Genomic DNA, 23069 nt, shown 5'->3' with positions numbered 1-23069 from the left:
TAAGGGGGTACCACCAGTCCTCCTGTACAATGCCCAGGCCAGCAGGGGGTGTCAGGAAGATGGGTGAATCGGAAGCAGACATGGAGGATGATCAGCATGGCGGGAGGCAGTTACTGGAACGGATCCCCTGTATTTCTCTCTCTGCAGCAGCTGAAAGCTGGCTTCTTTTCCTCTCCCTCCCTTTGGTTTCAGCTGCTGCAGAGAGAGCTATACAGGGGATTGGTTCCAGTAATTGCCCCCCCAGCCACACCCATCACCCTCCCTGTGAACCATACGTATTCCTCTGCTGCTCATGCCCCCCTGTGTGCTTCCATCCCCACAGTGCTGCCAGCTTCCCTCCTCTTCTCCCACCGGCAGCTGTAAGCATACAATGGGATCCTTCAGGATAGAGAGTGGGGAGAGGGTCCAGTAAATATGTCACATTTACACGGTCCTTCCTGAATGAACACAATGAGTGATTGATACACAATGAGTGATTGATACTGATCACTAACTGTGTTCATTCATAACCGAAGCATAGTAAACTGTTTTTTTTTTTGGAGGGGGGGGCTGTCAGGTTGCCTGTATGGGGCCCCATGGTTTGTAACAGCATCCCTGCACAGTAGTATGTAACCGGAAAAATGAATATTGCTAATCAATGCAATATAGGCATATATGAGGCATTTTTTAAACATCTTTCTTGGGTGTAATGACAAACTCAGTGGGTTGATTACTAAAGGCAAATGGGCTGCTCACTTTTCAAGACAAGTTGAGCTTTGCAAAGTAATTTGCCGCAGAGCATAGTGAATGTGTTGAAATTTAATTTTGAAAAGAGTACCCAATCATGTGCAAGAATAATAAAGAAACAGCATTTTTGCTTGACATGATTGGATGATGGAAGTCAGTAGAGTTTCACCACATTCACTAATCTTTGAGGCAAATTCCTTTGCAAAGGGCAACTTCCCTTGTAAAATGTAAAGCCTAAGTGCCTTTAGTATATCAACTCCTGTGTTCTTTGGCCACACATCTGGCGTATGCCATGCAGTTGATGGAAAGTGTCACAGGCAAATGGCTAAATGACACCGTTCTTTCAAGTCTAGCACAAAAAGTAGTAGGCACAATTAGTTCTACTTGATAGAGATTATTAAGAGATTAAAAAAGGTGTCCCAAGTGTATGAATGGTGCACTTGGTGTAGTCATACACTGTACCTGCCAGCATATTCAGCTTCATTTGGATCTAGTGCACTTCTACTGCCTTATATATGTTCTTAATGTTATATGCATTTTCCTTTTACATTATATGACATTAAAGTGTTACTAAACCCAGGACCCTGCATTCACTATATCTGGTCTCCCACAGTACATACAACATGAAAGTGCAATTATTTTTGTAGATATAAACTGCTAAATACCTTTTCTCATCAGCAGTTATAGCAATCATGTGACTTTTATCAGTGTCTAGCTGAGCACTGGTTAAAGCTTGTAGGAGGAGTTTTAATTTTGCTCTAGGAGAAAGCAAACCCCTGACCTCTGCTGATCACATGCAATCTCCCAAAGAAAAAAAACCCTATATAGCAATACACACCAAACTGAGCATCTGCAGAGTGACCCTACACAATATGTCTTATTAGGAGATAAGAGTTGGACACTAGAAGAAGGGGAGGATCAGAGAAGTCAAACAGCCTTTTTTAAACAATGCAGAGGATTAACCCCTTAGGTTCCACAGTGAGAATAACAAGTATGCTTTACTGAATATAAAGACTGATTTTACTGTTGTGGGTTTAGTAACAATTTAAGGTTATTTTTGCAATAAAAAATCTGAAATTCTAGATGAAACGCTCATGAACCTGTCCAGTTACTAAATACAGAAATTAGATGCAAACATGGATTCTGTCATAGGCTAGAAGTTGTTGAGCAGGAGACAAATGAAAAGTGATCTTCATGTTTGTACCACAAAAAAATACTGCTTGGAAGAGTGTAAACCAAAGAGCAACAGTCTTGTAAAATGTCAGTTCCAGTCATACCCAGGGCTTTGCATTCCAGGTGGTGTGGGTGACAGCAACTCTGCCCTACGTGGTCTTGTTCATACTTCTGATCCGAGGTGCCACACTGCCTGGGGCTTGGAGAGGCATCCTGTTCTACCTGAGGCCCAACTGGGAGAAGCTGACTGACACAGGAGTAAGTAACAGGCTCCTTTACTAGAGCTAATTCCCACTTTATACAGGAATCTACCCTTCTGATAAGGACATTCAGTAAATGAATAAATTGATTTCTTCCAGTGTGTTTCAGATTCTAAGATATGTTGCAATGCTCCTTGAAACCTATATAATGATACTAGTATTCATAATATATATAACATTCATAAATGTTGGGTTGATTTAAACAGTTAAAGGACCACATAAAACACTATATACAGTGCTCAGCATACATGAGTACACCCCAACAGATTTGTCAGAAAACTTTACCTTCCTTTCAGAATCAACATTTTCCATGGGACACTATACTACAAAATACTCCCACAAATGCGGGCCATTGATTACAAACAAGATTTGTTAATTTTCGCACACAAAAACAGTATTTTTTTTAACAAATGCATTCAAGACCATGTTGCAAAAATGAATATACCCCAATGAAAGTCTTAGGAGTAAAGCTAAGTTTTAGACAACAAAATCCTAATTAACAAGAATTCAGCTACCAGTGTGCCTAATTATTCATTAAACAGGTGTCCAGCAGACAGTTGATTATAAAAGGGCTTTACTTAACAAAGAAAACCCCTTCACATTTCATGCTGGCAGCAATGGCACCACATGGAAGAGAAATGTCACAAGGCCTGAGAAAGAAAATAATTTCTTTACACAAGAAAGATGAAGGCTACAAGAAGATCAGAAAAGCTTTACCTATCTGTCAGAATACTGTAGCAAAAGTGATACAAATATTTAACAAAGATAGAACTGCAACCATCTCACAGAGATTTCCAGGCTGTTCACAGATGTGAACAGCCTGACAGGAGCATCTTCTGATGAGAAGAATTGAAGAATATCGCCATGCAAGTTCACTGCAGTTAGCTAAAGAAGTAGAAAGCCAAACTGGGGTGATTGCTTCCCATGACACAATACGGCGTACACTGCAGAGGAATGGCATGCATGTGTGTCATCCATGAAGGAAGCCTCTCCTAAAGCCCATGTACAAAAAAGCCCACCTGGAATTTGCCAGGATCTATTCTGAAAAAAGAGAAGACTACTTGGACTCTGTACTCTTGAGTGATGAGACCAAGATAAATGTTTTTGGAACTGATGGCTTCAAAACTGTATGGTGTCGCAAAGGTGAGGAGTACAAAGAAAAATACATGGTGCCTACAGTGAAACATGGTGGTGGCAATGTCCTTCTGTGGGCCTGCATGAGTGCTGCTGGTGTCGGGGAACTACCACCGTATCATGAATTCATAGATGTACGGTTCTATTTTAAAAGAGAAGATGCTACCATCACTCCATGTCCATGGTTGTTGTGCACTTTTCCAACATAACAATCATCCAAAACACACATCTAAGGCCACTGTTGCATTTCTGAAGAAGAATAGGGTGAGAGTGACTCCATAGCCAAGTAAGTCTCCTGATCTGAACCCAGTCGAACACCTATGGAGAATTCTGAAGAGACAAGTTGAGCATCACTCTCCATCCAGCATCCAGACTCTAAAAGAGGTCGTTCTTGAAGAATGGAAAAAGATAGATATTGCAATATGTAGCCGACTTGTTCATTCCATGCCTAGAAGACTTGCTGTCCTTACAAATCATGGAGGTCATACAAAATACTAGATGTAGTAGTTTTTGGTGTGGTGTGTATTCATTTTTGCATCAACTAATATGAGTAAAACTAAGGATTTTTTCATCTAAGTTATATTATTAACCTTACTTTCATGTAATGAGCTAAACAAATGTTCTATAAAACTCAGTTTTGTCAAAATTTTGGACATTGTTCTTGTGTTCATTGAGATATTGATTAAAATCTTACTTTTCAAAAGGGGTGTACTCATTTATGCTGAGCACTTGATAGTAAAAAAATAAGAGAGTAAGTGATAAGCCTTTATAGATCTATGTAAACAAAATGTTGTCCTGTCTCGTGTTTTATATATTTTTATTTTTATTACTTTCATATTAAAAAAGGTTTTACTTGTACAGTTTGCTGCAATAGAAATGCATTAAGATAAGAGCTTATTAATGTGTCACAGCTTATTAAACACACATACACACACACACAAAACATTTAACCTAAAATGATCTTTAATCTATTTATGACAGATTTGCTATGTTTGCAGCATGTAGGCTCAAAAATAAAATGGACAAAAATATAACGTATCATGGGGAAACTCATGACACTACTGTTTTATTCATCATCTGCCAATGCACCAGCAGCTGGTTTAACATCACAGACATGATCAAGTTTGCAGACTGGAGCAGATGACAGATGTGTATAAGTAAACATCACCTTGTTATGTTTCATGTCCAAAAAGACACTGTCAGAACAGCCCCTTGGAAATGTAAATGTTTCATTCAATTACACATCTCATTTTCTCCAATATTGTATTAATGCTGCCTCTTCTTTATTTTGCAAAGCATTGTTGATAATAGACTTCCTGTTTGTAATTATAGACCATAGACTTTTTCAAAATCTGAAATTCAATTGCTTTTCTACTTTTAAATTATAATATTAAATAACATGATGCTAGGATTTGAGTCTTGGATAATTTGTTCAGCTTTGCAGCAAAGCTTAATGCTTGGTTAAAAATAAAACAGCCTTACTTTTTAATGAGGATCAACATTTTATTGTAGACATTAAACCAATTTTTATTGAGTTCTATAACTATTCTTGCTACTCTTACAGGCCCTTTCACTTCTGTTTTAAATAATACGACTTTCCAGTTTTTAATAATTTAGTTCTATGCATAGCCATTATCTCAAAGGCAACAGTGGTATTTCAAATAAAGCTCTATCAGGAAGCATGCAGCAAAACAATAATTGACTTTCATGGTCTTCACAGTAGTTGATTTATGGGGAGATTTACTAAAACTGGTGTATACAGAATTGGATGCAGCTGTGTATAGTAACCAATCAGCTTCCAACTTCAGCTTGTACAAATAAGCTTTGGCAATAAAACTTGGAAGCTGATTGGTTACGATGCACAGTTGCTCCGGATTCTCTGTGAACCAGTTTTAGTAAATCTCCCCCCTTAGTATGTAGGCACTATATTCACACCTGAAAGGGTTTTAAAAATGTTAAAATAATTGTGTTGATTACCCCTAATAGAGTTGCTTGATGTGTTGGGCCCCTTGTTCCCAGGCCTACCCTGGGGTGGGTTCTTCTGGACTATGCCAGGCATCTTGAACAGGGTCACGCGCCTTACACATGGGGTACCTTTACTTTGTGTAGTGGTCACCAGTGCCCTGGAAGAAGGCAGGGAGTTGCTTTCAGGGATAACTCAAGCTTAAGGCAGAACTCCAACTTTAGAGATGGCTGTACACCGTGTACACTTGAACAATAAACTGTACTTCAGTTAACTCTCTTGACCTGTGTCAATGTACACCATACCGTAACTTGTTGCATTTAGAAGAGACATGCTAAGCCTATGCCCATTCCACCTGTCCAGCGTATCTCCGCTACCTTACTACCATTGGCAAAATGGAACACCCAGAACAGGCTTCATACATGCACTCACCTAACTCTTGTTCTTCCGTACTTATGCACGGGCTGCTGCGCACATCTGTTTCCATTGTAATGGGAGACGGACCACTCATAGAGTGCTAACAACATCTCTCTAACTGCAAGAGGCTACCCCACCTATCGCAGGTACATTTTCAGGACAGGCTGCTTTTTAAACCTCCATTATCCTTGGTAACTACTTGTTGTCTTCATACCCCAGTGTGCTTTACAGATCCACGTTGTAGACTATGTGTAGAATGTGCCATTTACTTGCAAAAACTTCTTTAGTAACTTCAGACCAGGCAAGGGACAACGTGTCAAAAGCTTTACTGAAAGTTCAGAAGTTACAACTTCAAACTAAATGCAGTCTTTCCCTAAAAACCCTAGTCACTGACTCAGGCTTGTGGCTGCCCCAGCGTACCTGCACAGGATAAGAGTCCATGCTTGGTTGAGTCCATCTTGGCAGTATCCAGCAGCTGATGTCTTCAGGGCAGACTACACATCCCAGCAGTCCCTCTACATGGTGGATCTGACAGCAGTCAGGCTTGATTTCTGAGCTGGAACTGCTCACACTTCTCTCTTCAATGTAAGCTGCTGGAGATTACATGCTGTGGTTTGTCTGTGTCTTCTTTCCCATGCATTCGACTGTGTATGTGGGCAGAGCCCTCCCTCCTTTTATTATCAGCATAGGGAGAGAGGTTCAGCAAAAAGTGTGGGAAACCAGGTTAACTATTTCCCTCCCAGCTGTAGAAGCAGCTTTCTCACTAAACAGCATTTCAACCTGCTTATGAGCAGGTCACAGTTACTTTAAAAATAACCTCACATTCTCTAACCACACTGCAGCATCTCAATATGCCCCACCCAGGGGCGGACTGACAACTTATGGGGCCCCCAGGCAATAGGGGATCATGGGGCCCCTGTGTCCTTGCCCAAACTCACAAAAGCCTATGAAAAAGGTATCAGGGGCATCTCATGGGGCCCCCTACTGACCCCGGGCCCTCGGGCAGTGCCCGAGTTTCCAAATGGTCAGTCCGCCCCTGGCCCCACCATACCATTTGTGACAAAGTACATACAATTTTGTTCACAAATCTACTAAATCTTAGCAGCCTCCCTTATATGCCACTCTTCTTCAGTCATACTCCACGCACAGTTCTGCAATGAAAGCTTCAATCAAACCATATTTGATCAATATGTTTGACAACCTATATGGTCAATTATGTCACCTAGGATCTCCAGTTGGTTTGTTTACAAATAGTAACCAGGAAGGGATCTGTCATTTAGTGGTGGTAGTGATACTGCCAATAAATGATAGAACCCTGGCTGTTTTATGTACAAATACCAGCCTGGAATGTATATGGGTGATCTGGCCAAATATGGACAGTTTGTTTGGTGGTTCACTGAACTGTGAACAGGCTGGGTTCAGGTCATGCTCACATTCAACCCAAACCAAAAGCTCATCCCTATATGTGGTCTTAGCATTGTACAATCCCTCTTCCAGTCTGCTGCCTGTATGTTAGGAGTAGCCTCCTGGACATTTATATGTTACACAGAACAGAAAAAACAGCTAAAGTTCTCTAAAATGAGCAATAATGGACATCTAAAATGGAGAAGTGAAAGACTAAGGAAGTGGAAGGGGGGGGTGCAAGCCAAGAATCTGATTGTACTGTAAGCTCAAAAACAATCCTTTCTTTTTTAGAATATAATGCAACTGTTCTTTGCTGTTACAGGTCTGGGTGGATGCTGCAGCCCAGATATTCTTCTCTCTAGGTCCAGGATTTGGGGTACTTCTAGCACTTGCAAGCTACAATCCATTTGACAACAACTGTTACAGGTATACCTGTTTTAAATTTAAAATGTCATGAACTATATAACAAGTAAAATGTTCCTAATTCCATTGGTCTAAATCCCATTACAAGATTGTCATTCTTACTAGTAGATATTGCCAAAGGAAGAGTTGCAAAATCATAGTATAAACATGCTCTGTAAATACTTACTAAAAATGCTAACTGGTATCAGTATCCTACTGTGCTTTGAAGTTGACACTGGAAACTCTGAGATACAGCTGGATGCACCAATGTTCAGTCAGGCAAGTGATATTCTGGCTGAGGATATCATGTGCAGTAAAGATATGTATTTATTTATTACAGGTACTTATATAGCACCATCAATTTATGAAGCACTTTACATATATATATATATTGTACATTTACATTAGTTCCTAACCCTCAAGTGGTGTACAATCTAATGCCCCTAACTTACATTCACATACTAGGGCCAATTTAGACAGGATCCAATTAACCTACCAGCATATCTTTGGAGTGTGGGAGGAAACCCACGCAGGAACAGAGATAACATGGAAGCTCCAGGCAGGTGGTGCCCTGGTTGGGATTCAAACCAACGACTCTAGTACTGCCAGATGGAAGTGCTCACCATTTAGCTCCTGTGCTGCCTGTATTTCTTTTAAAGGATAACTAAACTCATGTGGCAGCTACATAAGTTTTTTTCTTTTCAGGCAAAGAACATTTTTAGTTAAAACACCTAATACCTGTTGCAGTGTCTTTGTTACTTCCTATGAGCTCAACTGGATGCATAAAACAATTTTAACAGTATAGGTAATTGGTTCAGAATGACAAAGAACATGCACAGACTGCAGACTGCAGAACAATACAAAGCAAAAAAACATACACTCTTCACAGCAATGTCTCTCTGGTTCAATCAGGGCAACTCGTAGCTGCAAACCATATGGGTTGATTAACCTCTTCGCGCCGGCCGCATGTAAATGTGCGGCCACCCAGCGTCTGGGCCTTGAGGCCGAGCGGCCGCACATTTGCATTCAATTAAGAAAAACATATGTGCTGAGAGCGCGTGCCCTACGCCAGGGGCGGACTGACAACTCATGGGGCCCCCAGGCAATAGGGGATCATGGGGCCCCTGTGTCCTTGCCCAAACGTAAAAAAGCCTATGAAAAAGGTACCAGGGGCATCTCATGGGGCCCCCTACTGACCCCGGGCCCTCGGGCAGTGCCCGAGTTTTCAAATGGTCAGTCCGCCCCTGCCCTACGCGCTCCCAGCACACATGTCCGGTACTCACAGAAAGGTCCCGATCTCCTCTTTCAGTCGGGACCTTTCCCAATCATGTGACCGTCGTGACAACGAATCACGGCGGTCACATGACCCTAAAACCCCACCCGCCTCCTGGCTCCTGAAACCCTTAAAGGGCTGGGAGGCGCCGACACCAAGGGGTTAACTAAAAGCAAATAGACTGTGTACCTTGCAAGTGCCATTACATTTGGTAAAGAAATAATCCTTTGTTGCAGCAAGGTGACGTTAAAAATGTAATCTTTTTTTTGTAAGCCTTGCTAAACCCAACCAAAGTGCATAACCTGAGATTGTATACATCTACTAGTGATTTAATTGTTAGGCTTATTTTGAAACAAAAATACTGAAAAGCTATGAAAGGTACTGAATTCTAAATAAATGTCCATTTTCTTCTTCCAGAGATGCCATTATCACCAGTGTGGTGAACTGTATGACCAGCTTCCTGTCTGGTTTTGTGATTTTTACTGTATTAGGCTACATGGCGGAAATGCGGGATGTTGAAGTAGAAGATGTTGCAAAAGATAAAGGTGGGCAAAGCTATTTCTCCATTGGAATTGTCTTATATTGAGTATTAGGGCTCATACTCTGAAATGCGATCAGTAGTGGACTGCTTTTCAGAGAGTGGTACAGGAACTTCTAACAGGCATTTAGGAGGTGATTTTTTATTTTTTGACAGCCAAGCAGGGGTTATGAATGGGAAGAGCATGCCATTTACTTGAATGGGTTGTATTTGGCCGTGGTATTTATGATAAAATATCAATATTTTCCATGAAAGTTTGTGCACCTGTTGCCAAGTATATAAGTGGTGAACAGCAAAAGGGGGAACATTGCAAAAAACACATGGTAGGTTCTCAGTTTACTTGGTGTGCCTAAAATGTAAGCTTCAAGTGTAAAGAAAGACTGTCTTTGTTGTCCATAATAGTAAGTGTGAAGTGTACAGTGACTGTGTCAATGATCAGACATGTAGAAAACTGCATAGCAAACAAGAAAAATATTGGAGAATCGCCATTCTTTAAAGTGGTAGTAAACCGCGAAAAAAAAAAAATCTAAAAAAAAGAGCATACCATGCATACTAGCACATTATGAAAGACTTACCTGAAAATGAAGCCCTCCAGTGCAGCGCTGTTACGACTCCCTGAGGCTTCCATCTTCACTGCATATACCCAGTTATTCTGTTCTTTTTTATATAGTTACATTCAATGCCAATATAAATTTCATATTGGTTCATACTACATTGTATGTGAGTCCATTTTACAGTTGTGGCTTATTGTGGTCACAAGAGTACAAAGGTGTCAGCAGAGGTTGGGTTTTCAAAAGGAGGTCCTTATTGAGAGGGAACCCAAAAATTACTAAGTAACCCTTAAGGGGGTAGTGCTACATATACTAAAAAAACAGTGCTGATTAAATACCACCAAAAGAAAGCAATATCTGTCCCAAAAAATTTAATTTTGCTATAGTGTTCCATGCCTGGGTAATTGACATTCAAAGTGTGACAGCGCTGAAAGCTGAAAATTGGCCTGGGCAGGATGGGGGGTGAAATTGTCTTGTACTGGAGTGGTTTCAGAAAAAATACATCCTAAATAATGGCGTAAATAATTAAATTAGCTTGCCTTTTGTTTATTGAAGTCAAGTTGGGTAGGCATTCCAATCAACAATGTCATTCCGTGCCCTCTACCCCTTACAGTGAATATTTTCTTTGGAATCTTAAAGCAATGTCCTTCCATACACTAGCCGTATCAGCTCTTGAACATGGTTGAAATAACATTCATAGATTCATCACATTTGTGCTCAAACATTATACATCACCATCCATATGGATTTTTCTATCTCAGCCTCTTGTTCAATCCCAACTATACTATGGAAATTTCTTAACTTCTAGGAACAGATCTGATTCCTCCTTTATTAACAGAAAAACCTAAAACCATAAGGGTTATAGTCTAGAATAATACTCTTTATTATAATCACCAATAGGAACAATACAAAGTAAACATATATGTTCATCTTTAGTGACTATTCACGTTTGTCCTATCTTATGCTGTTAATTAAAAATACTCTTAGCTTGGTCTTTACTCAAATTACTTCCCTTTAAAGGGGTACGACATGGTTTTATCGGTAGGTGGTGCCTTCTTTCTTTTCCACTCCCAGTAGGTTCGAATGGAGGGCTAAGCATTTAAATAATTATAATAATCATGGCTCCTTTTTAGGAATTTAGCCACTTGCCTACTGGGCACTTATACCCCCTTCCTGCATAGGCCAATTTTCAGCTTTCAGCGCTGTCGCACTTTGAATGACAATTGCTCTGACATGCGACACTGTACCCATATGAAATTTATATAATTTGTTTCACACAAATAGAGCTTTCTTTTGGTGGCATTTACTGGCTGCTGGGTGTTTTATTTTTTGTGCTATAAACAAAAAAATTGCAAAAGTTTTTCTTTGTTTCTATTATAAAATTTTGCAAACAGATAATTTTTCTCCTTCACTGATGTGCGTTGATGAGGATGCACTAATAGGCAGCACTGATGGGCACAGATAGGCAGCACTGATGGGACTGATAGGAGGCATTGATAGGCGGCATTGATAGACGGCACTGATGAGCTGACAATGAAGATGCTGCACTGATAGGTGGCACTGATGGGCAGCACTGATGGGTGGCACTGCAGGGCTAAGGTGGGTGGCACTGCAGGGCACAGGTGGGTGGCACCGATGGGCACAGGTGGGGGGCACTGCTAGGCACAGGTGGGTGGCACTGATGGGCACAGGTGGGTGGCACTGCTAGGCAAAGATGGGTGGCACTGCTGGGTGGCACTGCAGGGCACAGGTGGGTGGCACTGCTGGACACAGGTGGGTGGCACTGATGTGTACATGTGGGCGGCACTGATGGGTACAAGTGGGCAGCACTGATGGGTACAAGTGGGCGACACTGCTGGGCACAGGTGGGCGGCAATGCTGGGCACTGATCATCAGGGCACTGATCATCAGGGCACTGATACTCCGTTCCGATCACTTCCCTGACAATTGCCGGTTATCAGCAGTACTTTCCTCATGCTGTGACAGCGTGAAGAAAGTGCAGCCAATAACTGGCAACTACATTTACCGGTGATCTGCTGTGTCATTGGACACAGCTGATCACGTGTTAAAAGTCCACTGTGGCTGGCCGTTTACCATATCCCGTGATCAGCTGTGTCCGCAGGGGGCGTGTTCTGGAATGACGTCCATGGACTTCGTCCCAGAACCAGACAACCGCGCTGTAGCCGTCCTTTAGCTATAGCGCGGTTGGGAACTGGTTAAAGGGTATTGACCTCAGTCATTTTTCTTTGTTTGTTTCAAATGATCCTAAATTAATATAGTAAAAACTAACAATTTTCAGCTAAGATTTTATTTTTGCAAGAGTATTTAAACATTTCCTTTTGCCTTATAAACAAGCAGTACTATACAAATCACAAAATTTTAGCTGAATGTTAGAAGAGATGAAAAAAAAAAAAAAGAGGCTAAGACACAGCAAAAGCATCTGTGATGCGAGTGTTGTCTTCCCCCCCCCCTTTCCCCCCCTTTGCTTTTGCTGTGTCTTATCTCTAGCATCTTTTTTTTTTTTCATCTCTTCTAACATTCTGCTAAAACTTTGTGATTTGTATAGTACTGCTTGGACCTTGAAGAAGGGGACACTCCCCGAAAGCTTGTCCTCAAAATTGTATGTTAGTGCAAATAAAAAAAGTATCACGGACAGTACTCATTTCTGTCGCAAATGCACTAATACGGCTACAATCACCTTTTGCCTTATAACATTTCTCATGTAACCTACATTTGAACATCACATATTATATGTAACTAATATTTTAGATGTCAAAAATGTCTTGCTTCACACAGACACAATCTTTTGAGGCTGGTTGAGGGGGCAATTGGAAAGTGCGCTCTTTTGTCCCTCATACGGGCATGTAAGGCAGGGGTCATCTTTACACATGCAGTCACTACTAACTACAGCAGCGTAATTCACAGAACATACAAAGGCTTTCATGTTTCTCATATACCACTTTAGAGAACTTTTTGCTTCAATTTCAGTATTTATAACCCTTATAATATTAATCTTACTTAGACCTTTAAACATAAGTTGCAAAACTTATTTTTACAAATCAGCCATACTTAGCGTCACTTTGCTAACTTAATTTGGAAAACATTGCCACATTTACTACAGACAAAACAACATGCATTCATCATGTCTTCATACAAATAACATTTCCTCGTCATTAGCTAGCTAAAATCAAATCAACACGCAGAGCTCAATGTTTAGATTCAAACATACACACATATCTTACGTTACTGCAGTAATCACAATCTGAGCATGAGCTCATCGTTTCCAAACCTCAAAAAAGTTAATAGCTCTGCAACTGCCTGCAGCCCAGAATCCAATGCCTTTTTTCTATCACAAATTGAAGCTTCCTGACAATACAACTATTCCCTTGTACATCAGTATCTCGCTCCATTTTAATCGAACCAAAACATTATCTACATCAGGGGCGTCCCTAGGCAGATGCGGGAGGTGCGCGCCACACCAGGTGACACCTATTGCACATGGTGACAACAGACCCGATCCACGAAAAGTTAAGTTTTAAAGCAGCCAATGATCCCCGCAGGATGGATTGGATCTGCGGATTAAGCATAATGGATCGAAGCCCGATCCATTATCCTCCTCAATCCGCAGATCCAATTCATCCTGCGGGGACCGTCGGCTTGCAACCTATGCGGGGTTAACTGTTCTCTCCACGAGCTCCACGAAAAGGTAAGTTTTAAAGCAAGCCAATGATCCCCACACGTAGGATGGAACGGATCTGCGGTTTGAGCATAATGGATTGGAGTCCGATCCATTATGCTCCTCAATCTGCAGATCCAATCCAATTTGCAGGGATCATCGGCTTACTTTAAAACTTACCTTTTTGTGGAGCTCGTGGAGAGATTAGTTAACCCCGTATAGGTTGCAAGCAGACGATCCCTGCAGGATGGATAGGATCTGCGGATTGGGGAGGATAAAGGATTGGACTCCGGTCCATTATGCTCAATCCACAGATCTGATCCATCCTGTGGGGATCATCGGAGGGGGTGTCACCAAGTGTTACCACACCGGGTGACACCAACCCTAGGGACACCCCTTATCTACATGCATTGGTAAAGAACACGAGTGCAATGGAGGTTCACCCAGCACAGGAATGGACTCGCCCCTGATCATCTACAGCACGGGTGTCAAACTGGCAGCCCTCCAGCTGTTTCCAAACTACAAGTCCCAAGAGGCATTGCAAGATTGACAGTTACAAGCATGACTCCCAAAGGCAGAGGCATGATGGGACTTGTAGTTTCGCAACAGCTAGAGGGCCGCCAGTTTGAAACCCCTGGTCTACAGGCACCTTTATTTTAATCCAGCTAAGCAATTGATACATTTTCTACACTTTCTGAATGCACTATGGATTACAATACAAAAACACAGCATTAAATCCAGCACAAACAATCTAGTACAATCCTGCCACTACACATTCTATTATTCATATCACTAGTTTACACAAATACTCCACTTCTGATATCAAATATTTTATCACGGTCACATGATAATTTATGTTTTGGGGTTGCATTCAATAGGTAAACAGAGAAATCACACAAATACTTATAACATTTAATTAAGTAATGACTGATAGAGAAAGTAATAATATTAGAAAAATATATCGTACTTGACTAAAGATGTTGTTTCTGCCATGGGTCCCTCCATTATATGACATGGCGCAGATGAGCAGAATCAGACACATACATGATGGCAGCTCTGATACAGAACAGTTTGTCCAAGTTTTTGCGGTAGTATATATAGGACTCGAATGTAAAGAAATGGTCAACCTACCCTCTTTGGAGCAACATGACCTTTTAAGGACTTGGTCAGTTTGTAATGATATTCCTTTGGTATAAAGTCAGCTAAGGTAACCAGGATATTGGAGACTTTCCTTCTTAGATATTGTGAGACAACTAGACAGCTTTAAATAAAGAAATATGCAATTTTCTCATCACTTATAAGAATGAACATGTTCATTAAAGTGGATCTTCACCCTCATTTTCAATTTCATCTAATGTTGATACTCAGGCAATGTAATCTTATATTTGGATACTTTTTTTCAGCATAAATACTTTTTTATTTTGATCTTTTGGCAGCTATCAGAGTTATGTGCCTAGGCTATTGAAGTCACATTGATTTGCCTGTTGACTCCTGGGATATAAGCAAGTCATTGTTGGGCGTCCTCAGCATGTTGTCTGCTGCGGTGTGATAACTGTGCAGGCAAGAGAACTAGAGGCGCATGATGGGTAGCCAGCTGCACCAAATCCTGGAAGAGAGTAGGTGCCGGCTTTGGGTGCCTGTACAGGGAATGATTGCTGGCACACTGTGGATCTGCGGTATTTAAAATCAAATTTAACATGCACACACTTGACTTTACTCAAAATGAATAGTCTTTTCTGACAAAATTACTACTAAGCATTCTTTGAGTGTATTTCATGCCATTACTGTTGGAGACTGTAGCTCCTCTTTAACCACTTGCCTTCAGGAGGATTTACCCCCCTTCCTGACCAGGCCATTTTTTGTGTTATGTCGCTCCATTATTTTAACTGACAATTGCACGGTCATGCAACGTTGCACCCAAATTAAATTTACGTCCTTTTTTCCCATGAATTGAGCTTTCTTTCAGTGGTATTTGATCACCTGTGCATTTTTTATTTTTTGCGCTATAAAAAAAAATAAAACTATATTTTTGATTATTTGCTTTTAAACATGTTTAGTAAAAAAAATTGAAAAAATCTAATTTCTTCATAAATTTAGGCCAAAATGTATTTTGCTACATGTCTTTGCTAAAAAAAATCCCAATACTTGTAAATTAATTGGTTTACGTGAAAGTTATAGTGTTTACAAATGGCGGTACATATACTGGAATTTTTTAGGGTTTTTTTACTAGTAATGGAGATCAGTGACTTATAGCAGGACTGCAGGAATGCGGTGGGCATTCTGACACTGGGGGGAACTGACTTGGTGTCACTTACATCCCCAGTGACAGCAATAAAGTGATCAGTGCTAAAAAAAAAAAAGCACTGACACTGTACTAATGGCACTGGGCAGGAAGGGGTTAACATGAGGGGCGAACAAAGGGTTAACTGTGTGCTGGCAGTGTTTTACTAGGGGACGGTGTGTTAGTGCTTCACCGTAAGCACACTGCTCTGGATGGCTGGGCTATGCCCGAGCCAACAGGAAGCAGCCCTCCTCCCCATCGGAGATATTCGGTAATCACTGGGCACTGGCGGGTAATCACTTGCCGGGACCCGGTGATTGACAGCCACGGCCGCGAATGGCAGTGCGAGTATGGTGCTCACGTGGCTCGAGCGCGTGCCCCCTTCTCGGAAATGCAAAATCACGTGTATATATACGTGAATTTGCACACCCCTGCCGCCCTGTAGCAGTATTTATGCTATTGGGCCGTAGGGAAGCGGTTAAAGCCTAGTATACACAATCAGAAAATCATACAAAAAATACCTCTTTCGAAGTGATCATATGATAATCTGATCGTTAGTACACAGCTTTCCTCTGAAATTATTCGAAGGTACAAGCACAAAAATTTTTCTCGTGTGGTACAAGATCGTACAATTTTAATTTAATCAGTACAGTTTTCATTCAAAAATACATTAAAATACATGATATCACTTCCAAATTTTATTCTGTCCTATGAGAATTTTCGTAACTTTAGTAATCTTTTCATCTTTTGCGATCGGGACCTTTCCCGATCATATGACCACTGTGAGGGCATGTGACGGCGGTCACATGACCCTAAACCCCGCCCCGCCTCCCGGCCTTTGAAACTCTTAAAGGGCCGGGAGGCGCCGGCACGAAGGGGTTAAAAGCCACCTGTATATGGGACAGGTCGTACAGGAGAAGAGGGAGGTGGAGATGCGAACATAGTACCGAGGTCTATGAAATCTACAGTGCTTACACCCAGGTGGTACGTTTTGAAACATAGCGTTCTTCATGGGAGGTGGCTTTTGAGTAAGCAGATTCTTCAACTGCTTTAACATAAGTTAGTACATTGTGCCTGAATTTGGGATTTAAATAATACTATAGACATGCTAGAATGATATTGACTGAGAGGAAATTTTAGCATGCTTCTAATACATTTTAGAATTTCTGAAGTAGAGTTGCAGTTTGAAAAATCAGGATTATTATGTCTGGTTGGACAAGCCATAAAACAGATTTTACTACCACTATGGGATGTACCAGGTAAAACTTAAAGTGCAACCGCACTGCATCTGAGTACCACAAACCAAAAATGCTATATAATTCATTTTTAATATTCAAAACAAACTCCTCCACCCATCCATGTCTCCATGCTTTATTATACTAAAAAATCATTTTGAAAAACACTTCCTGGCATTTCTGGCAGAGGCCATCTTGAGTAAGGGAAGATAATTCATGTAGCACTTACTTCCTGGAATCCATCTGCCTTTAGCTCAGGCATTGGCTGAGCTGAGAACCCTCTCTCCCCTCCTGAAGACTCCTGGGATGTATAACATCATTTGCCTAGGCACAGAAACCAGGAAATAAATGAAAGAATGCAAAAATAAAAGGTTAAAACAAGCAAATATTATATAGTTTCCTATCTATTTACTAATGCTAGCAGCATAAGGATTAGGAATAGTCCATGTTGAGTGAGAGAGTGATGTTCCACTTTAAAAATGTAACTCCTTGGGGCTGTGTTATTAGTAATCCTAGATAGAATCAAAATCCCAAATATTCAAACTATCTGAATAAAAGGGGTTGATTTCAAATATTTTTAATTGTATCAGGAAAAAAATCCTAAAATTGTATGCATAACATAAGATAATTAAATTCCTTCAGTTACCATGATTTAAATTAAGAATATTCACTCAATCAATGAAACAATTTGGATCTTTTTAACATCTCAGAAAATCAGCTTATTTATGGCAAATTTAAGGCTAGCTAAACAGTGGTAAGACATACGTAACTTTTGTTATTTATCTGATAAAAGTTCAGCTATACATACACGTTGATGATGTTACCATTCATCAACTACTGTGTAATCTGTATGAATGTGAATCCTTATTTTATGCTGAGCAGACCAAGACACAAATTAAAGTAGTTCTAATGGCTGGAGGTTTTTTTTTACCTTCATGCATTCTATACATGAAGATAAAAAAACCTTCTTTATGTAGCTCCCTTTTCAGCCCCCCCTAATACTTACCTGAGCCCAAGCCCGATCCAGCAATGTGCACGAGAGCAGCAGCTCTCCTGGGTCTCTCCCTCCTCATTGGCTAAGTCACAGCAGTGGGAGCAATTGGCCCCTGCAGCTATCAATCACAGCCAGCAAGGAGGGAGTGGGTGGCTTGGGAGAGAGCAGGCAGGAATGCCCCTAGAGTAAGCAACTTGCTTTGGGAGCACTTAGCTAGGGGGAGAGGAGCCAGGAGCACCAGCAGGAGACCTGAGAAGAGGAGAATCAGGGCTGGTCGGAGCAAGTAAGTATGACATGTTTGCTATTTAAAAAAACAAAACTGAACTTTTGGTATCACTTCAAACATATCCACTTACAAACTCAATTTTAGACAAGTTGGGACACTGTGTAAAATCTACATAAAAACAGAATGAAATGATTTGCAAATCTCATAAACTCAAATTTTACTAACAATAGAAAACAGAAAACATATCATATGTTTAAAGCCACACTGTAGTAAATATGGCCTTGTACCAACTTTTTTGAAAAGTGTTGATGTCGTTTCAAAATTACCATTTTTTTTGGTTAAAAAGGTACATTTTCTCATTTTAAACATTTGATATGTTTTCTAATTTATTTTGTGAATAAAAACATGGGTTTATGAGATTTGCAAATCATTGCATTCTGATTTTATGTAGATTTTACACAGGGTCCAACTTTTTTTGGAATTGGGGCTGTATAAGAATATTTTTTTGGGGATCTTTATAAAATCCTCTAAGAAATTCAGCCTACATATGGCCAGTCTAAGGCTAGCTAAACAGTGATAACACATAAATAATGTTTTATTATATATCTGTAAATATGTTGAGTAATACATAAACATTCATTAGCTACTCTATGTTATATGTGAATGTGAACTCCTATATTATGCTGACCAGACCTAGACAAATAATTTTATAACACATGTATTTTTTTGTTTCAAAGGTCCCAGTCTACTATTTATCACTTACCCAGAGGCCATTGCTAACATGGTTGGCTCAACATTCTTTGCAATTATATTTTTTCTGATGATGATCACGCTTGGTTTGGACAGTACAGTAAGTCAACATAAATCCTGTCAAAATTATATTCCTGCTTTACAGAAAACAAGCCAGAAATGAAAAAAATATTTTATTGTGGTTTGTACCAACAGAAGTTCAATAATTGCTAAAGGTCTAGGTTTTTTACATTGTCTCACAAGAAATGAGATTGTTACAGAAACAAAGATTTTTTTAAATGACCAAACAATGTCCCTATGAAAGACTTGAATTAGCAGGCCATATGAGGCTGAGCCACACACAGCTACTGATTAGTTTCATTATTATTATTATCATTATTATTATTAATAATAATAACACTAAGGCCCCATTTACACCTGAGCAATTTGTAGCTCAAAGCTCCAAAACACTTGACAAAAAAATAAATTATTCTCAGTGGAGATGGTTCACATCTCCACTCCAAGTCACCTAGAGCTCAAACAAGTTCTGGAACTTTTTTGTTGCTCAAATCTGGCAGATTTGCTCGTTTTTGAACTGTGCAATTTACATGTTTTTGCGCGTTTCTAAGCGTTTTCACACATTTTTGAAGTTTTGTTCTGCTCAAATGAGAAAATGTAAAAAAAAATAATGATATTATGAATAAATAAATGTTAAATAAATAAAATAAATACACAAATAAATAAAAATAACCATAAATAAATAATAAACAAACAAAAATAATATGTCATAATTAATAAATAAATAATAACCCCTAACCTTAACCCTAAAAAATAAGTAATTAAATAATAATAATAATGATAATAAATTAATTAATTAACACCCTAACCCTAACAAAAATAAAATATTAACCCTTAACTCTAACTCTAACCCCAAACTCGAACCTCTAATCCTAACACTAACAGCTAACCTTACTTAAACCCCTTACCCAAAAAAAAAAAATAATATTAAAAAAACTTAGTCAAAAGCTGATGGAAAAGCTAAAAAAACTGAAAAACCAAGCAACAAATGATGAAATAGATGATATTTTGCTCTATTGGCTAAAAAAAAGAAATGCCAAAGCTAAAAAACTATTTAAAAATGCTGTACAAAGACATGCAAAAACACTCAAAAACATGCGTACAAAAATGCTAAAAAATGCAAAACTTGGGTGTAAATGCAGTCTATAGGCAAGTTCACACCATGGAAACGCAGTCCAGATTCTTTTCTGATACCTTTCTGCATGCGCGTTCTTGATGTGTTCTGATGCATTTTTGCCCTTTTTTTTTCCCTTCACCTTAAATAATGACATGTGTCTTCTGGTGCATCAAGGTGTGTTCTGGAGCATTTTTTATGCATTTTATTGTGTTCAATTTCGGTTCGGTGCAGAAAAAATGCAGCATGTTCTAATTTTCTTTCTGGAACTGGAATGCACTAGAACTGACTGCACTGCAGGGCCGGATCTAGCCTGTCTGATTTGGGGGTGCAGTAACAAATGTCAGGGGGGTAGGGGACAGTTTGTAGGGCAGTGTACAGGGGTTAGCATGGCAGAGGACAGGGGTCAACCGGACAGAAGATAGAAGTCAGCCGTGCAGAGGACAGGGGTTAGCAAGGCAGGGTACAGGAGTCAGCATGGCAGAAGATAGTGGTCAGCAGAGTTGAGGGCAGGGTCACTGCTGGCAGGGCATTTAAGAGATCTCCTCCTCCTCACACAGCACATAGCTGAGATCAGTATCCCTCCACACAGTGTATAGCTGGCTATCCAATCAGGGAATTTCACAGGTCAGAACTTCAACTGCAGCTAGTTACACATTGCGCAGACCAGGGGCAGACTGACCTTTCGAGAACTCGGGCACTGCCCGAGGGCCCAGGGTCAGTAGGGGGCCCCATGAAATGCCCCTGGTAACTTTTAGGCTTTTTTTGAGTGTGGGCAAGGACACAGGAGCCCCATGATTCCCTATTGCCTGGGGGCCCCATGAGTTGTCAGTCCGCCCCTGTGCAGATCGATACTGTGGGGAATTTGATCTCAGCTATGTGTTATATGTGGGGAGGAGATCTGTTGAGTGCCTTGTGTGCAGTGTGGGCAGTGACAGGCAATGTCATCTAGAACTCAATGTCAAGGTGACAAATTCCGCCTCCCCCCCCCCAAAAAACAAAACAAAAAAAACCAGCATGAATCAAAATTCTCATCCCCTAAGCATAAATTCCTTCTGAAAGCCCAAATTCTACCCAAATCAAAATGCAAAAATTCCTCATCTTTGTTCCTCAGTCCCAGCTTTCAGCTCAAATCCCCCCAATCCGTAACAAATCTTCCATGCCCCAAAAATCACCCTTCCTAGCACACATCCTCTTTCCTTCCAAATCCCGCCTCCTAGTACAAACCATCTCCCCAAAATCCCTACTCCTAGTACTAATTCTCCCCTCAAATCCCCCCTCCTAGTAAAAATTCACTCTCCAATCTCACCCCCAGTACAAATCCCTACTTGTAGCATAAATCCTTTACCAAATTCCCCCTTCTAGTACAAATTCCCCCCATCCCCCCTCCTAGTGTAAATTATCTCCTCAAATTATCCCTCCTAGTACAAATTCCCCACTCCTAGCACAAACCCTCTCCCCCAAATCCCCACTTCTAGCATAAATCTTCTCAAATTGCCCCTCCTAGTACAAATACTCCCCCCTAAATTCCCCCTCCCAGCACAAATCCCCCCACAGTACAAATCCTCCCACCCCCCCACCCCCCCTTCTAGTACAAATTCCCCCTCCTAGTACAAATCACCCCTCCAAGTACAAATCCCCCCTACTAGTACAAACCCCCCAAATTCCTCCTTCTAGCACAACCATCTACAAATTACCCTTCCCAGCACAAACCCCCCCATACCCAAATCACTCTAGTGGCACATACCACCCCTAATTCCCCCCACCTAGCACTAATCCCCCCATTCCCCCCTCCTAGCATAAATCCACCCCCCTCCCAAATCCCCCTTCTGGCACTATTCCCTTCCCAATTCCACCCTCCTTGCACAAATCTTCCCCAACCCTGCCTCCTAACACATCCCCCCCAATTACCCTTCCCAGCACAAACAGCCCCCCCACCACCCCTCCTCCACAAGCTCCCTTCCCCCAGTCTTACATGCAGGGACAACAGTAGTGAGGAGATGCGGGCTCTCTGTGATCTCTACCTCTTGTCATAACAGCGATCCTCCATACAGCAGGTTACATAGGATCACTATTACATCAGACAGTGCACGGATTTCTAACCCTCCCCCATCTCCTCCATAGACTGCTCAAAACTTGGAAATGTGGATGGGGGGTAATAAAGCCGTGTACTGTCTGATGTAATAGCGATCCTATGTAACCTGCTGTATGGAGGATCGCTGTTATGACAGGAGGTGGAGATCACAGAGAGCCCGCATCTCCTCCCCGCTCACACTTCTCTGCCGCTCCTGTCTGGACTGTTTACTTCAGATAACTGTGACCTGCCATGAGTGCCATGATGGGGGGGAGCTCAGCGGGCATAATGTACATGGGAGGAGGGGGGCACCCAGCCTGGGGGGGGGCACAACTGAAATCTGTGGGGGCACCCCCCTAGACCCGGGCACGCTGAACTGGTGCAAACTATGCTATTGGAAACTATATAACTTACTATCAATGCATATTTAATGCAGAAAAAAAATGCACTAGACTGCACGTGGTGTGAACCAGCCCTTTTACTAACAATGAGGATTCTTGTTTATAGGAAGAAAAGGGCAATTTCATCACTTTTATCTGTTAAAAATGTACATCAATATGCATACCATCAAATTTCAGTATATTCATTGCACTGAAAAGTAATTCCTTGACTGTAATAATAAATAAGGATGAAAATGAATGAGTTAATAGAGTATTTTACATGTTTACCTGAAACTGTTATTTTTAAAGTGAAAAAAATAATCGAAATGTGATTTACTAGTTGAATTGTTCATTTTTTAAGGTCTGTCTTCAAGTCTAGTCATATTACTGCTGGTAAGATATTTTTCCTGGGCCTTTATTGCCCACCTTAATATGTCTCCT

The 23069-nt window shown here is 40.8% G+C and overlaps 1 protein-coding gene across 1 annotated transcript in view; it reads left to right on the top strand.

Moving 5' to 3' along the window:
- The window catches only part of LOC149457074 (sodium-dependent serotonin transporter-like), a 68291-nt gene that overhangs the window by 32660 nt on the left and 12562 nt on the right, over positions 1-23069 (top strand). Inside the window, exons 5-8 of the mRNA XM_089684110.1 lie at positions 2023-2157; positions 7400-7503; positions 9170-9297; positions 18991-19103. Coding sequence (XP_089540236.1) covers positions 2023-2157; positions 7400-7503; positions 9170-9297; positions 18991-19103 — 480 coding nt within the window. The remainder of the gene's footprint in view (positions 1-2022; positions 2158-7399; positions 7504-9169; positions 9298-18990; positions 19104-23069) is intronic.

This window comes from Staurois parvus, unplaced genomic scaffold, assembly GCF_062004578.1.
Source record: "Staurois parvus isolate SC_StPar_1 unplaced genomic scaffold, SC_StPar_1.0 ptg000336l, whole genome shotgun sequence".
NCBI lineage: Eukaryota > Metazoa > Chordata > Amphibia > Anura > Ranidae > Staurois > Staurois parvus.
Note: the sequence above shows the minus strand (reverse complement) of the source record. Positions and strands in the feature narration are given on the sequence as shown.